General features: G+C 33.2%; 2 protein-coding genes across 2 annotated transcripts; both read right to left on the bottom strand.

The window, feature by feature from the left end:
* Positions 1-12,051: 12,051 nt before the first annotated feature.
* Positions 12,052-13,473, bottom strand: LOC139866989 (NADPH:quinone oxidoreductase-like). Its single transcript, XM_071855294.1, has 3 exons — positions 13,371-13,473; positions 13,094-13,282; positions 12,052-12,522 (listed from the first exon to the last, which is right to left on the bottom strand). The coding sequence occupies exons 1-3, from the start codon at positions 13,444-13,446 to the stop codon at positions 12,227-12,229; spliced, it is 561 nt and encodes a 186-aa protein (XP_071711395.1). The 5' UTR covers positions 13,447-13,473; the 3' UTR covers positions 12,052-12,226.
* Positions 13,474-14,459: 986 nt separating this feature from the next.
* Positions 14,460-15,733, bottom strand: LOC139868301 (protein ANTAGONIST OF LIKE HETEROCHROMATIN PROTEIN 1-like). The gene is made up of 2 exons (XM_071856630.1): positions 15,085-15,733; positions 14,460-14,986 (listed from the first exon to the last, which is right to left on the bottom strand). Exons 1-2 carry the CDS (start codon positions 15,731-15,733, stop codon positions 14,460-14,462), a joined length of 1,176 nt encoding a protein of 391 aa, XP_071712731.1.
* Positions 15,734-18,129: the final 2,396 nt, after the last annotated feature.

Consider the following 18,129-nt stretch of genomic DNA (forward strand, 5'->3'; position numbering starts at 1 on the left):
GGGGGAGAAGACTAGTTCTTTAGGGTCTGCTAGGGAAAGACCATTCGGATTCCATTTTCGAGAACAACATGAAAACAGAAAATCTAACTCTAACAGAAATATAAATAACCCTAAATAGATTCGATTCTCCCCACACTTAGTTAGATGTGGTGTTGAAATTGTGATTAACGTTATTTTCAATTGGATCATCAACATCTTGTATATCTCTGACTTTTGCTTCAATCCATTTGTTAATTTCCTCCGTAACTTTCACAAATTCAACTAACATTTCCTTTTCTTTTGGTGATAAATTGGATACTAATCGGTTACATAACTTAAAGTTTCCCTTAATCCTAGCTTGTGTTTAATGGTTAGGTCAAATGATTGAACACCTATTTTGGTTGGTTTTAATTTACCGATACCTAATCTTTTGTATAAGGAAAGAGGCATAATATTTGCACTTGCTCCTAAATCTGCGAGTCCATTATATATAGCACCATCATTAAGCAAGCAAGAAATGATAAATTCACCCGGGTCTCCTACTTTAGTAAGTCGAGTTGGTTTGTAAACCTTTTTCGGGTGTTCTTTTCTTGGTTTTTTCACTTTTATTTGAACTTCTTTTTCTTCATTTCTTGGAATGGGAGGTTTGTATAGAAATTCTTCTTCATCACTCCAATTTGAATCCTCCCTATTTTCCAATTTTGATTTTTCATATGTTATTGATAACATATTTATGTTTTCATTTTGAAGGTTTTCTTGAGTGGTGAAATTATGATTGACTTCATTGTCAACTTCCATCGGACCATGTATGTAATGTTTAACTCTGTGACCATTAACTTTAAATTCAATCTCATTTGAATTTATTAACTCTATTGTTCCGTATGGGTAAACTCTTTTGACTATAAATGGTCCAGACCATCTTGATTTCAATTTTCCAGGAAATAGCTTGAATCGTGAATTGAAAAGAAGAACTCTGTCTCCTTCTTTAAATTCTTTTGAACTTCTGATTCTTTTATCATGCCAATTCTTCATTCTTTCTTTATAGATTATCGAATTTTCGTATGCTTCATGTCTTAATTCTTCTAATTTATTTAATTGACTTAACTGTAGACGTCCGGCTTCATGTAAATCAAGATTACATGTCTTCAAAGCCCAAAATGCTTTGTATTCAATTTCTACTGGAAGATGACATGCTTTTCCATAAACGAGTCTAAAAGGTGTGGTTCCAATTGGAGTTTTGTAGGCTGTTCTAAAAGCCCAGAGTGCATCCTCCAATTTCATGGACCATTCCTTCGGATTTGATCCTACGATTTTCTCTAGAATACGTTTTAAAGCTCGGTTGGTATTTTTAACTTGTCCACTTGTCTGTGGATGATAAGCGGTAGAGATTTTATGAGTTACTCCATATCTTTTGAGAACTTTCTCAAATTGATTATTACAAAAATGAGTACCCCGATCACTTATTAAAGCTTTTGGTGTTCCGAACCTTGCAAAAAGACGTTTTAAAAAGTTGACTACAACTCGTGCATCATTAGTTGGGAGAGCTTGTGCTTCCGCCCACTTAGATACATAATCAATGGCAACGAGAATGTAGAGATTATTATGAGATTTTGGAAATGGTCCCATAAAGTCAATACCCCAAATGTCAAATAATTCACATACTTGAATGACATTTTGTGGCATTTCATCATGTTGATTTATTTTTCCGGCCATTTGACAAGCATCACAGGATTTGCAAAGAAGGTGTGCGTCTTTGAAAATTGTAGGCCAATAGAATCCAGCATCGTAAACTTTTCTTGCTGTGAGCTGAGGCCCATAATGCCCTCCTGTTCGTCCTGTGTGACAATGGTTTAAGATTTGACTAGCTTCATCTCTGAATACACATCGGCGTATTATTTCATCGGGACAGCTTTTAAACAAATGTGGATCTTCCCAGAAATAGTGTTTTATATCACTAAAGAATTTCTTTCATTTTTGGTACGACAACCCTTTTTCAAGGAATCCACATACTAAGTAGTTTGCATAGTCTGCAAACCATGGAATTTCATTATAATCTATCTTTAATAGATATTCATCTGGAAAGTTGTCTTGTATGGCCGATTCATTTAGAACTTCTAATTCAGGATTTTAAAGACGAGAAAGATGATCGGCGGCGAGATTTTCTGCTCCCTTTTTGTCTCGGATCTCAATATCGAACTCTTATAAGAGTAAGATCCAACGGATTAATCTTGGTTTAGCATCTTGTTTCGAAAATAGATATCTAAGAGCAGAATGATCAGTATAGACCACCGTTTTAGCTAGAACGAGATATGAACGAAATTTGTCAAAAGCAATGACAATAGCAAGGAGTTCTTTTTCAGTAGTTGTGTAATTCGTTTGTGCTCCTTGTAACGTCTTACTAGCATAATAAATAGGTTGAAATCGTTTTTCAATCCTTTGTCCTAAAACGGCTCCCATTGCAAAATCACTTGCATCGCACATTAGTTCAAACGGTAGACTCCAATTTGGAGTTATCATGATTGGCGCATTAAAGAGTTTTTCTTTAAGAATATTAAAAGATTTGATGCATTCATCCGAAAAGATGAATGGAGCATCCTTTTCTAGGAGTTTATTCATAGGAGTGGCAATTTTAGAAAAATATTTTATGAAACATCGGTAAAAATCGGCATGCCCTAGAAAACTCCTAACTCCTCTAACATTGGTGGGATGTGGAAGTTTAGCAATTACATCTACTTTAGCTCTATCTACTTCAATTCCTTCCTTTGAAATTTTATGACCAAGAACGATGCCTTCTTTAACCATGAAATGACATTTCTCCCAATTAAGTACTAGATTTGATTGTTCGCATCTAATAAGCATTCGTTCAAGATTAACTAGACATGTTTCAAAAGTAACACCGAAGAATGAAAAGTCATCCATGAAAACTTCCATGCATTCTTCTATCATGTCATGAAAAATTGCCATCATGCACCTTTGAAAGGTTGCAGGGGCGTTGCAAAGTCCAAATGGCATGCGTTTGTAAGCAAAAGTACCATAAGGGCACTTAAATGTGGTTTTTTCTTGATCCTCAGGTGCTATTGGAATTTGAAAATATCCGGAAAAACCATCAAGAAAACAATATTAACTATTTTCGGCTAATCTTTCTAACATTTGATCAATGAAAGGTAAAGGAAAGTGATCTTTTCTGGTGGCGTCATTTAATTTTCTATAATCAATACAGACACGCCATCATGTTACAGTTCTAGTAGGAATAAGCTCATTTTTCTCATTTGTGATGACAGTCATGCCACCCTTCTTAGGTACGCATTGAACTGGGCTTATCCATGTACTATCAAAGATTGGATAAATTAAACCTGCATCTATCAGTTTAATAATTTCTTTCTAAACAACATCTTGCATATTAGGATTTAGTCTTCGTTGGCGTTGCACATACGTTTTATGACCTTCTTCCATTAGGATTTTATGTGTGCAATACGAAGGACTTATTCCTTTAATGTCATGAATTTTCCATGCAATAGCTGGTTTATGAGCTTTTAGCACATAAATGAGTTGAGATTTTTCATTTTCAGTAAGAGAAGACGATATTATTACAGCTAATTCAGATTCACCATATAAATAAGCGTATTCCAAATGGTTTGGAAGTGGCTTTAACTCTAATGTCGGCGGTTCTTCTATCGATGATTTATATCGATATCTGTCTTCCTCTTTTAGCATTTGAATTTCTTCTGTTGTTGGTTCATATCCATTAGCCATAAGTGTAGCTAACATTTCAGTTTCATCAATTGGTTCAGTTCCTTCTCCTAAAGAATATTCTCCTGTTTCTTGTAATTCTGGAAATTCTTCTAACAATTCTGCATGTGAATCTATAGTTTGAATATAATAACATGTATCATCTGCAGATTATGGTTGTTGCATGGCTCTATCAACAGAAAAGGTAACACTCTCGTCCTCTATACTTAGGGTCAGCTTCTTACCGAACACGTCTATTATTGCTTTAGCCGTGTTTAAGAATGGTCTTCCTAATATGAGAGGAACTCGAGAATCTTCTTCCATGTCTAGAATAACAAAATCTACTGGAAATACTAAAGTACCAACTTTAACTAGCATGTTTTCCATTATCCCTCTAGAATATTTTACTGATCGATCGGATAGTTGTATACTTATTCGTGTTGGTTTCAATTCTCCAAGGTCTAGTTTAACGTATAGTGAATACGGCATTAGATTTATACTAGCACCTAAATCTGCCAATGCTTCTATTGAACTAAGACTACTCAGAAAATATGGAATTGTGAAACTTCCTGGATCTGATAATTTTTCGAGTATCTTATTCAACAGCACTGCAGAACAATTTGCATTCATAGTAACAGCCGAGAGTTCTTCCATTTTCTTTCTATTTGTGATTAGATCTTTCAATAATTTAGCATATCTAGGCATTCCTAAAATCACAACAATGAAAGGAATATTTACAATTATTTGTTTAAACATATCCAAGAATTTGGATTGCTCGGCTTCAAGTCTTTCTTTTCTCATTTTACTCGGGTAAGGAAGTGGTGGTTGGTATGGTTTAACATAAGGTTTAGCCTTAACTGTGTTATCTTCATTAACCTTTTCAACTACCGGTTCTTTTTCCTTATCTTGCTCAGATTGTGGTTCTTGTGGAGTAGGAATAGAGTCATCAGAAATTACAGGCATTTCAGGTGGTTTAAGTGTAATACCACTTCTTGTGATAATGGCTTTAGCTGTTTCATTCCGGGGGTTAGCATTTGTATCGCTATGTAAACTTCCCGGTTTTCTTTCACCTATCAACCTTGCTAGGTTACTTACTTCTTGTTCTAAATTTTGAATAGAAGCTTGTTGATTTCTAAATGCTTGAGCATTTTGTTCATTGGTTTGTTTCTGAGATGTAAAATATTGAGTTTGAGATTCAACTAGCTTCGACATCATATCTTCTAAATTTGGCTTTTTATCATCGGTTTGTGGTGGTTTGTTTTGAAAAATAGATCTTTGCTGATTGTAAGTATTGTTGGATACTTGTTGATTGCTAGGACCTTGTTGGTTGTTGTATGGAACATTTCGGTTATAATTCTGGTTTTGATTGTAGATTGGTCTTGGCGGTTGATAATTATTCTGATAATTATTTCCATGCCTTTGGTTTATATATGAAATATTCTCTCTTTGTTCCATTGTTTGTTCAATACTGAGACAATCTTTTGTCAAATGTGGTCCTCCACACTGCTCACAACTAATTCGTATTGAGTGAATATCTTTAGTCATCTTTTCCATTCGTCTCTCGACAGCATCTATCTTTGCAGAAATGGAATCAAAGTCATGGCTAGAATCGGATCTAGCCGCTTTAGATGATCTAACGATTTCTTTTTCTTGGTGCCACTCATGTGAGTGGGAAGCAGTATTATCAATAATTTTGTAAGCGTCAGTTGTGGTTTTCTTCATAATGGTACCACCAGCTGTTATATCGATGTCTTTTCTTGTAGTGATGTCGCATCCTTGGTAGAATATTTGTACTATTTGACAAGTGTCTAAACCATGCTGCGGACATCCTCTTAATAACTTTCCAAATCTTGTCCACGCTTCATATAGAGTTTCATTTGGCTTTTGTGTGAACGTAACTATTTCTCCTTGAAGTCTCACGGCTTTAGATGCCGGAAAGAATTGTTTAAGAAATTTTTCAACTAAAACGTCCCATGTATCAATCGTCCCTTCAGGTAACGATTCTAACCAATCTTTGACTTCTCCCTATAAAGTCCAGGGAAATAACATGAGATATATCTGTTCATCCTCCACTTCTCGGATTTTAAATAAAGTACAGATCCTATTAAAAGTACGAAGATGTTCATTTGGATCTTCCTTCGGCGCACCACTAAATTGGCATTGATTAGTCACCATATGTAGGATTTGTCCTTTGATTTCATAATCTGGAGCATTAATGTCTGGTTGAGTAATTGCGTGACCTTGGCCAGTACGTTTAGCTCTCATTCGGTCTTCCATACTTAGAGGTTCCAAATTTTCCATAATTGAATTTGTTGAATCTGAATCACTAGAGGATTCTGATTTAATAGGTTGTTCCTCGACACTCTCCGTTTGAATGATTGGTGGTTCCGGAGGAAAGATTAGTGGTTCAGGATCTCTGAATTGTCCCTGAATATCTTCCGGATTCTCAATTGTGAGGTCGGGTTCAAAAAATGGATTATCGGAAATTTGAATTGGAGTACTTGGTCGACTTGATGACGATTCTAAAGAAAAATCAACGGCGACAATATTGGCTAGATGTCTTGGTCAAGTTACAGGTGGTGAACGTATAAAAGGTGGTGAACGTTTTGCTCGGCGAATTCACTGAATATCCTATTAGTTATAAAAGATAAAAATTATATAAGTTATCAAATTAATAGACTTTTCTGCTTTTGCCCACGTTTCGAATAGCCAAAAGATGTAGCAGGGAGGCAGAACCCTTTAAATCGGAAGCTCACAACTCAGCCACTAACAAATCCAACTATTACTACGAACCATAAAATTTTGGATGTCTATTAATTTAACCGCTTAAAATAATTTTTCGTCGAAATTTAAAGAAATTTTAGAGAAGAAATAGAAAATTCTATGTCCTAAAAAAACTAGAGCGGCGAAAAATAAGAAAGAAAAAGATTGCGTCAAAAAACGTCGAAAAATAAAAGGTCAAAAAATAATAAAAAGAACGTAGCGCGTTGAATTAAAAGTCTAAAAACTAAGAATTAAAAGTTACGTCTAAAAATATTAAAGCTTAAAAGAAATACTATATCCAAAACGGAAATAACTTAAAAAGGTACTAAAATCTTAAAACGGCGTCGCAAAATTCTAAAGCACCTAAATCTTAGTCTAAAGAAAAAGCACTTAAGGGATTTTACGGCAAAGCCTAAAAATCAAGAAATAAAAATAACTATGCAAAAACTATGACTTAAAACTAAATACGAACGAAAAATACAAATATTACGCTAAAACAAATAAAAAGTTGTAAAATATAAAAATAAACTTAAAGTTTTAAAAAGTACAATTTTTATAAAAATATTATTTTTATATTATTTATTTTATAAAAGTATTAATTTTATAATTTATTAAAACTAATTAAAACTAAAAATACAAATTAAATAAATAAAACTAAAACTAAATAATTAAATAAACTAACCCTAATTAGGGTTTTAATTAATAATAAATAAAAAATACTCCGTAATTAATGCGAAATTAAGTCAAACCAGACGTGTCAGAATAGGCTACGCGATCTCGTAGCTTTTTGCCTTGTCTCCTCCGAGATCGCGGAGCTCAATAGTACCGGACTCAGTATTGGGCTAAAACAGTTCGGTCCAATTCGAGATTTAATGAAAATAGTTTTGGGCTTCGTATTAATCTGGCCCAGTTCGATTTTTATTATTATATTTTTTCTTTTTTTTTCTATAAAATATTTATATAAATTGAATAAAAACTTATATTTAAAAACTAAAATGGAAATAAAAATACTTTATAATTTTATATATTTTGAACAAATTCTTAAAAATAGATATATTTTGTTTTTCTTTTTATATATTTTTTTATTTAAAACGTATATTTTTACAGAAATAGATTACGACTTAATAAAAATTCTTTTTTTTATAGCGTTGCGCTTTCGGCGTTTAGGGTTCCCCGACAGCGGCGTCAAAAATACTTGATGTGCATAGGGGTGTATACGAAATAGCTTATATTTTACTAGGAAATACTATTAAATACGATACATTTTTACATAAGTTATTTATTTATTTATAGAGTGGATATACCTAAACCTTGCTACAACACTTATAGGCAGTGTACCTAATCGTACAGTAGTGTAGTTTTTAGTAAGTCCGGTTCGTCCACAGGGAACTAGCCAAGTTTAGCGCTATATTCTTAAAACTATATTTGTATAAAAAGATACATATAAATATAAGAAGTATTATTATTATTATAAAAGGGGGTTTTTACCGTTTAATGACCGGTTTGTCGATTTAAAAACTTTAGTCGCAGTTAAAACCTAATGTAAAATATTAAATATATAAAAGACTTAATTTAACGCATAAAGTAAATGACAATAATTAAAGTGCGATAAATAAAAGTACGATAATTAAAATGACAATAAATTAAAGTTACGATAATTAAAAAGTACGATAATTAAAATGACAATAAATTAAAGTGCGATTATTAAAAGTGCAATTAAATATGAAATAAAGGAATTATGCTTATTTAAACTTCCGTAATCATGATGTTTGACGTGTTGATTTTAGTTTATTACCATGGGTTAATTGTCCTTTGTCCTGGATTATTTAATATGTCCATACGGTTTTGTCCATAATAGTCCATCAGTTATAAATATAAAGTGCGAGAGTCTTCGTCAAATTATCTTTATACCCGAAGTCAAATATTCCAACTAATTGGGGATTCGAATTGTAACAAGGTCTTAATACTTTGTTTAATGAATACACCAGGTTATCGACTGCGTGTAGTCCAAGGTTTTACTACTTTGTTAACAATTACACCAATTACCCTTGAATGTAATCCACCCCTGTTTCAACTAATCCATTAACTATTAATCCAGTTCCGTGTCCGGTAAAATGAACAATTATTGGTATTTATAGATATCCCGCCCACCGTACCCGATTAAGCGTATGTGGTTATTTATAGATACGTCAAATTATAACCTTTATATTAAATTAACGAGGTATCGTTAAGTTAATATAAAACCCATTAATAGCCCATAGTCTAATTTCCACAAGTGTCGTTCTTTTATCCAAACCCCAATTATGGTCCAAAGCCCAATTACCCAATTTTAATATTTAGCCCAATATCACGATTACTTCGGCTTAAATAAGCATAATAATAACTTAGCTACGAGACATTAATTTAAAAAGGTTGAACATAACTTACAATGATTAATAATAGCGTAGCGTTACACGGGCAGAATTTCGACTTACACACTTACAACATTCGCTAACATACCCTTATTATTATTATTAAATTAAAATTAAAATTAAAATTATATTATATATATTAATTATACAGAGAGATAGATTGATGGTTGATGGTGTATCAAACTCGGCAGAAAGCTCGAGCTTTTATAGGCATTTTTGTCCCTGGCTGCTCCGCTATCGCGAAGCTAATATGCCTTCCAGCTCCGCGATCGCGAAGGCACGCCTTCCAGCTCACCAACTTTTGGCCATTTGGTTGTCGACGTTATATTATATAATATAATATATATATAATTTTATATAATTATTTATATATTATATTATATTCTTGTGCATAGTTGACTTGTAATTTTTGGTCCGTTGCGTCGCGTGCTGAAAGTTGGTTCATATCTCAGTTCCGAATTTTCGAACGCCTTTTTGTACGATTTAATATCTTGTACTTTGTGTTTCACAACTTGTACTCTTGTCATTTTTAGACGTTTCTCATCAATAAATTGAACCACTTGAATTGTATCTTGTACATTTGAGCTTTTTGGACGTTTGCGTCTTCAAATCTTCATTTTCGCCTTTTGTCTTCGCACTTATTTATTTAAACGAATATTTCTTGAAAATAGAACATTTGCAACTAAAAGCTTGTCTTTCTTGAGGGATAATGCTATGAAATATATGTTTGTTTTTAGCATTATCAAAGAACCAATCCCTTGCGCTAATGGTTAACCATGAAGTGCCAGATTATTGCCTTGGAATCTAGCATTCGTTTACGGATTACTTGTGCTATGCGGTTGTGGTGTTATGTGTATGTGCATACTAATTTGATTTGTGTGGTATAAAGTCGGTAAGTTTGTATGGATATTTGTATATTTATTCTTCTCACTAAGCTTTGCTTACCCTCGTTGTATTTACTCTTTTATAGATTGTGGCACTTCGAAGGACAAGGGTAAGGGATTAGCATAGCTTGCGTGTCGGTGGTTATGGGAAGAACTCTTTGGTAATGGTCCCGACGGTCATGCTCGCTTTTTGGGTCAATTTGGTTAAATGGGTTGCATTAAACATTGGTCAAATTATGGGACTTGAGTTCCCGATGTTGTAAACTCGTAACTTAATATATTTTGAATTATGATTGACGTATGAGCAGGTTTTGGAGATCAAAGACTTGTATTGTTGAGGATTGTGTCTTGTGTTAAATTTAAACAAAATCAGAATCTGGAAGTCGCGGCGCGACAACCAAACCTCACGATGCGACCATCAGTATACTTTGAATGCCGAGCATTTTTTAAGAACCTGACCATCTTGAAATGAGTGGTGTCGCGAGGCGACCATGCAAGGTCGCTACACGATATTGTGCTTGGACTGGAGGACTGGTCTGGTGAAAACTCTCGACATTTAATTTGTTCTTGACCTCGCGCCACGACCAATTTGGTCCGCGACGCGAGGGTCCCTGTAAAAATAAAAAATAAAAAATTTACAAGTCTTTCCGATAATTGGTTTGGGTTCGTTTCAATTGTTTAAGTTAACATATGCATACACCCCTAAACTCTCATCTTAAAGCTGCTCTAATTGTTTTAAAGTACCTTAAAGGGTCTTCAGATACTGGTATCTCTATTACCAAGAGTAACAGGTTTGCTTTTACTGCCTTTGCATATTTTGATCATGCTAAAAGCAATATGATAAGAAAATCAGTAACTGGTTTTCGTAGGTTTTCGTATTTACTTAGGAAATTCTTTAATTTCCTTGAAAAGTAAAAAAACGGCCAACCATTTTCAGATCCTCAGCAGAAGCAAAGTACATGGCTGTAGCTTCTGCGACTTGTAAAATTATTTATATTTTAAAGATTGTCATTGATTTAAATGTTAAAATAGACATTCCAGCAAAAGTTTTTTGTGATAACAATTATGCTCTACAAATTGCAAAAAACCCCGTTTTTCATTATGAACAAAACATTTTGAAGTTGATGTTCATTTTGTTAAAGAAAAGATTAGTAATGGTGTTATTGAAACTGAAAAAATTTCATCATATGACAAAAGGTTTGACAAAAGCTCAACGCAATGTGTTGTCTGAAGAACTAACACTGTTAAATTTATATCATGTTTAGATTGAGGGGGAGTATTAAAATGGTATGGATAAGTCAATCTAAACATATTTAATTCTTTTATTTTATTCTGATTTCTAGGTTAAGAATAATTGCAGGGACCTCATAGTCATTTACTGAAAGTTGAGATTGGTGGTCAAAGTACAAAGGAAGGAACTCTTGTGCTGGATTTGTGAAGCAAATTAACTTACTTGAGGGACATTAGTGTAATTATAAGTTATTATATATAATTTATATTTATTTTTTATTTTTTATTCATTCCGATTAGTGATCTGATTATTTTTTCATCTCTCTCTTCCGTTCTAAACTAAGATTTCTGACTTTTGATGTCATTGTAATAATGTGAGGCTACAAGTTCATTATTCATTATTCATTGAACTTGTTAGAGAGATTATTATGTGAAGCTTTTGTACCGGATATAATAATTATTATAGTGAAGTTTTAAATCCATGTGATTGGAAGTTTTACCTCCCATGACTCCTATGACTTTTATACTACTCGTATGTGTTTGTTCAACTTCACCCACAAACTTTCTACAATCCTTTCAACAAACTTCTCCATTATAACTCCCATTCTCCATTCCCCATCAATGCCATGTCAGCGGCATAACTCCAAAAAAACCATTCATCCACTCTACGTCAACGTCACCATTATCAATGATCTTAAAGAAACATTAAGATCCACACTTGGATGTTTAGTTATGAACTATTACTCGAAGCGTACATCGAAGTACGTTGAAGTGGATTCTAACTAAATAATCATACAAGCACCCGACTTTTTCGGGTTTGGAGTCTTCAAAATGGCATCAAAATAATCGCTCTGCTGAGCTGTCAAGTCATCACTTTGAACTACGAGTAATACGGAGCAATTAACTTTTACTTTCGGCATAAATGTTGCATTGGATTGTATCTCATTTTGTATCAACTTTCTTTAATTTACTTTCAATAATCTCATATCAAAGTACAAGAAAACCACACAGTCGTATCAAACAATGTCCATAACAGAAAAAACATAGGGTAGAAAAAGGGTAAAAGTTCTAAACTGCATTAAAGAAAACATAACCATCACCCTCTAGAGTTGCAAACAAGCAGAATTGAAGTACAACATTAACACGAACAAGAATCACAATTTGTTAAAATACACTTGAAAACGACTTTATTAACACAATAGAATGCAGTTCAATCATCAATCAATTTCCTTATTGAAGTCTCAAAGCAAATGCTTTCAGAGCTACAAGAACAGATTTCAACCTCTCTTTAGCTTGCAAGTCAATTAAATTACCATCACTATCAAACTTTGCAGGAGGCTGAAATGCATTCAACACAAACTCCGGTTTATTAATAAAATGAAGATCGAGAAAAACTCCAACTTGGCGAAGATGATAATGTGCTCGCCCACCACCTGCACTTCCTCCGGTACTTACTATCGCAGCAGCCTTATTTGCCCACACATTCGGTGGCCTTGATGCCCAATCTATTGCATTCTTCAAAGGCGCTATAATTATGAAATATAACAATTTGCAAGTATCAGAGTTAAATTAGCCCTGTTTAAACCACCCTAACACACTCAGACAGTCAGACCAGTAATTAACTTATAATTGATCAATCTAATCGATCTCGTTACTAGTGGTAAGGCGTCCTAATATTCTGATTTCTCAAACAGTATATTGATACAAACTTTTATTAGTCTAGATAAAGGTTGAAGAAATCGGAACTCGGGGAGTTCTCGGCGGGACCATTTCTTGGAGTTCTCGGAGAACTCGGGGAATTCTAGGCGGTTGACTTTCGTTGACTTTTGTGATAATTTTTATGATTCCCGAGAATTGACCGATTTTACCGAGATTCGACCGATTTTTGGCTGAGAAACTCAATTTATCAGTTGTTGACCGATTTTTTGGCCGATTCCAAAACGTGAACTCGACAACAACTCCAAAACGATTTCTCGGCGAGTATTCCAGTATATAGTTTAGTTATTCTAGATAAAACACCTTAATTTTATATTATTAAAAAATGTAAAAAGAAGGAACTTAACAAAAAAAAAAAATAATAAATGGAGTAAAAGGTACCAGTGAGGGAGTAATTGTATTCAGGGGAAGCAAAAAGAAAACAATCAGATTTCAAAATAATCTGACGAAAAGCTTCAACTTCATCTGGATATTTTCCATCAATTTCCAAATCTGTGTTCAGCATCGGTAGAGATGATATATCGACATACTGGATCGTTATTTCATCTATCGATTCGCTCAATTCGATTGCTGCAATTTAACAATAATAACATAATAATGTAAAATTTAAAGGAAAAAAAAAAGTAGAAGAGAAATTAAAGAAGAATTAATGAAGTACCGGATCGAACGAGGCCGGTATGGTAAGAAGATTTGCGAAGAGAACCGGAAATGGCAGCTATTTTGATTACTGTCATTTTCGATTCGGTTAAGTTTCTGTGTGTTTCTCGTTATTAATTAACAGGAATATATAATATAATATAATGTATTTTTTTTTTTAATTTTTTTTTTTAAAGCACACCAATGAGATGAAGAATTGGATTTTGTTTGGTGCTCTGTAGCCGCTGCAATAAGTAATACATTTCTTAATTAATTTTCCAATATTCTACTTTTGAAACTTTATAAATTAATTATTCAATTCTATCTATAAATTAATAATAAAATAAGTAAATTTTTTTATAACGTTGTTATATGTATGTAAGACAAAAAAAATAATAATAATAAATATAAAACTGTAAAGTAAATAGAAAATACAAAATAATGATGGTATTTCTTAAACCGTGTATTTTTTATACTGAGAATTAATATGGAACGGAGGAAGTAATCAAATAAATTAATGATTAATGAGTACATGATGTGAAAAATCGTTTTCAACAATACATGATTTAAATAACTATGTTAAACTTTATTTTAATAGTTTATAAATTAGAATGTTTTACCCACAACGAATATAACAAAAACAACATATATCCAGTTCAACTATTTTAGTATATATAATCCGATATATGTTATATATAAAATATTAGGAATTTAATAACACATATTATAAAAATGTCAATACATGATTTCACTATATAAAATAAATAATCTTTAAGACCATTTTTAACCCTGCAGGACGTGTTGGTGTGTTGTTGGGTGGTGGTGGGGGTGTTTGATGAGCGTGCTGCCAGACTGCTGTGTAATAGGTGGCGTGCTGAGTGACGTGTTGTTGGATAGGGGTGGGGTATTTTTTATTTCTTTTTCATTTTTCATCTATTTATTTTATTTTGTTTAATTAGTTATGTTAATATTTTTAAATTATAATAACAAATTAATTTAATAAAACACACTAAAATTAATATTAAAAATACGATTACAATACGATAATTAAAAAAACATTACAATAAGTAAACATTACTTAAATGGTACGACGGTATTTTGGTGGAAGATTTCAAATATGCTCGGTTAAGTTCACACGAAGTGCATTATGCACATCTTTGTCGCGTATTTCCTTTTCTCGTGCAGCTCGAGTAGTATTTCGATTCCTAACAAAAATGGGTCGGTTTTCTGGGTCTCTTAAATACTCTTCATCGAGTGACGTTATAGCAAAATCATTATCCTCTTGGATCATATTGTGCAATAGAACACAACAATATAATATGTGGTGCATTTTTTTAGCACTCCAAGCTCGTTCAGGCACACGTAATATATTGAATCTACCTTGAAGGACACCAAATGTTCGCTCGACATCTTTTCGTGCACTTTCTTGAAAACGTGTAAACTTTGCAGATGGCTCGTCGGTTGGGGATGAATATGCTTTGATAAGTATAGCCCAATCCGGATAAATACCGTCCGCGAGATAATAACCATGTGTGTAGTCATGACCATTTACTGTAAATGGTGAAGGTGGAGCGGAACCGTTCTTAATAGAATCAAACAATGGGGAACGTTTTAACACATTGATGTCATTGTTGGAACCTGCAACACCAAAATATGTGTGTCATATCCACATATCATACGAAGCTACAGCTTCGAGAATAAGAGATGGTTTTTTTTATGCACACTTGTGTATTGACCTTGCCATACAACCGGACAATTCTTCCATTCCCAATGCATGCAATCGATGCTCCCAAGCATCCCCCTAAAATCATGCCTTGTTTCGTACATTTCGTATATTCGTTGAGTTTCACGTTCAGTTGGTTTACGTAGATATTCGTCTTTGTATAAATCCGTAACACACAAACAAAAGTTGTCTAAACAGTTTAATGAAGTTTGCTCACTCATATACAAATATTCGTCCCACATATCACCCGCCATACCGTAGGCCAACTGTCGTAATGCAGATGTGCACTTTTGATATATATTAAAACTTTGACGACCAAAAGCGTCGTATGCGTGCCTAAAATATGCAAAGTGTGTGGGTAAAGGATTAATAGTGCAGTCACGTATACCTGCTATGATACGCTCGAATAATTGCGGTTGCATCCGATAACGTCTTTTAAATTTGTAATCGGGAAATGTAGGTTGTTGAGCAAAATAGTCTCTGTGTAGACGTTCAGCCGCACCTTCGCGATCCCTAGGAATATAGATACGGGCTCGTGGAGGTCCCTGACTTGAGCCCTCAACAGCTTCTCGGTCTAGCTCTTCGGAGCACAAACGCATAACACTTAATAACATTTCATCGTCCCAAGAATCATCCTTGACTAGCTTTAAATAGGTATCCATTTTGAGTAATGATGTGTTTGAGTTGTGTTTGATTTTGTTGTGTTTGAAAGTGAATATGTGTAGAAATTTTGAAATTTAATAGAAAAAGAGAGAAATGAAGTTATGTTTGAAATTGTGTTTGATTTTTATTGTATTTATAGATACAAATTATTAATTAATTCATTAATTTAATTTATATGTATCCATTGGAACAGCCACGTCGACCATTCAGCTCAACACACACACTTTATTTCCTGTGTTGGCTTCCAGCACGCCTCACCTTTCCCATACCAACACGCCGCGCTCACGGTTGTTGGGTGGCGTGTTGGTTCCAAAATCCCTGCAACACGCTGTCGTTGGAGACGGTCTAAGTAGTTTATAATTGGTACAAACATTTTATTAGATACAGTTAAAAAAAACTGAGTTTGGTGAAAAACTATTGTTCTTATTAAAAAAAACAAATTGGAAAAAGATGATTATATATATATATATATATATATATATATATATATATATATATATATATATATATATATATATATATATATATATATATATATATATATATATATATATATAGTGGATCAATCCATGGATAAGCACTAAATGGGGTACAAACTGGATAAGTAAAATTTTAAATTTTTTTTTTAAAAAAAACGATCCTTTAATATGCAAATAGAAGAAAACGAAAAAATTTTAAAAAGTTTTTTAACAAAATCGTTCGAAAATCGATGATGATGGTAAACATCGATGATGAATGGTAAAAATTGATGATGAATGGTAAAATTAACCATTCATCTGGTTAATTTATCATTCGTTTTGTTCGCGATGAATGATAAAATTAATCAATGCTAAAAAAAAGCAGATGAATGGTTAATTTAACCATTCATCTGTTTATGATGAATGATAAAAAAACAGATGAATGGTTAATTTAACCATTCATCTGGTTTTTTTAGCATTGATTAATTTTATCATTCATCGTAAACAAGATGAATGATAAATTAACCCGATGAATGGTTAATTTTACCATTCATCATCGATTTTTGAAAGATTTTGAACTTTTTTTCTTATGAAAAAAATTGATTAGAGGTGCATTTTAATGCAGATTTATGAATGTAAAAAAAAATTCAAAATTTTTTTTTTTTATTTTGCTTATTCCGTTTGTACTCCTTTTATGCTTATCCATGGATCGTGCCCATATATATATATATATATATATATATATATATATATATATATATATATATATATATATATATATCACCATGAATCCATGATGTTAGCTCGGCATCAGCTTGACGTCAATGTGACATCAGTGTTGTGACGATCGCTCCAAATCCATTTGGCCGAATACGTCATTCATTGATTTCATTGCGAGGTATTTGACCTCTATATGATACGTTTTATAAACATTGCATTCTTTTGAAAAGGCACACCATAAATGAATATTAAATCAAAGGTTTTCGACATCTGATGATTTCTACATATAAACAATCACCTTATATAATAGTTTACAAAAGTACTTCCGTTGACAATGCAGTCTAAATAAGGTACATGGTGATGAATTGGTGAATGCAACGTTTTCTTGAAAAATATGCCATGTAAGACTCCATGCACATAGCTTGTCTATCATATAAGCAAACAGCGGAAGACTTCTAGGGAACCTGAGAATAAACATGCTAACAAGTGTCAACACAAAGGTTGGTGAGTTCATAGTTTTAGTGTTTCGCATAATCTGCATATAAAAGTGGATAACAAGATTTCAGTTGTTTCATCCAGAAACGTTTATCAAAATATTCTACGAAATTGAGCACTCTGGTAACTAAGCTTAGCGTATATATAATTTGTACCCTTTGTATAATCATCTTAATAATACACGTAAACCAACGTGTACGCTTCTCAAATAGCATACGTCCGTTAAAAGGCTAGTGCTCTAGCTCGGACGGGGATATCAAGCCCTATGGATCCATATACTACTACTGGCGCCCACCAGTTCTTATAACTGGCCGTTACTAGTTACCAAAGTTAAGGGATTTTCGGTTCAAACTCAGTGTAGAATTTAGGTTGTACTTGTATCCATTGCGTTTAAAATAAAGTGCATGTATTCTCAGCCCAAAAATATAGATTGCAAAAGCAATTAAAAAGGGAGCAAATGAAACTCACCTTAGCAGCATATAAAGTCGTTCACCAAAATGTGATCGAAACTCGGATTACCAAATAACCGTAGATCTCAACCTAGAGAACATATGTTGGTCAATAAATGTCTATCAAGCTAGATCAGGTCATAGTGTATAACAATCCTAATGCTCGAGATCGACATACAAAAGTTATCCAAAGTCGTTTCAAAAAGTCAATTTTAACAATAATTCAACAAAACGAGACGTGCCTTATATATGGATTCATTTACTTGCCTGGTA

The sequence above is a fragment of the Rutidosis leptorrhynchoides genome, chromosome 9, assembly GCF_046630445.1.
Source record: "Rutidosis leptorrhynchoides isolate AG116_Rl617_1_P2 chromosome 9, CSIRO_AGI_Rlap_v1, whole genome shotgun sequence".
Taxonomy (NCBI): Eukaryota; Viridiplantae; Streptophyta; class Magnoliopsida; order Asterales; family Asteraceae; genus Rutidosis; species Rutidosis leptorrhynchoides.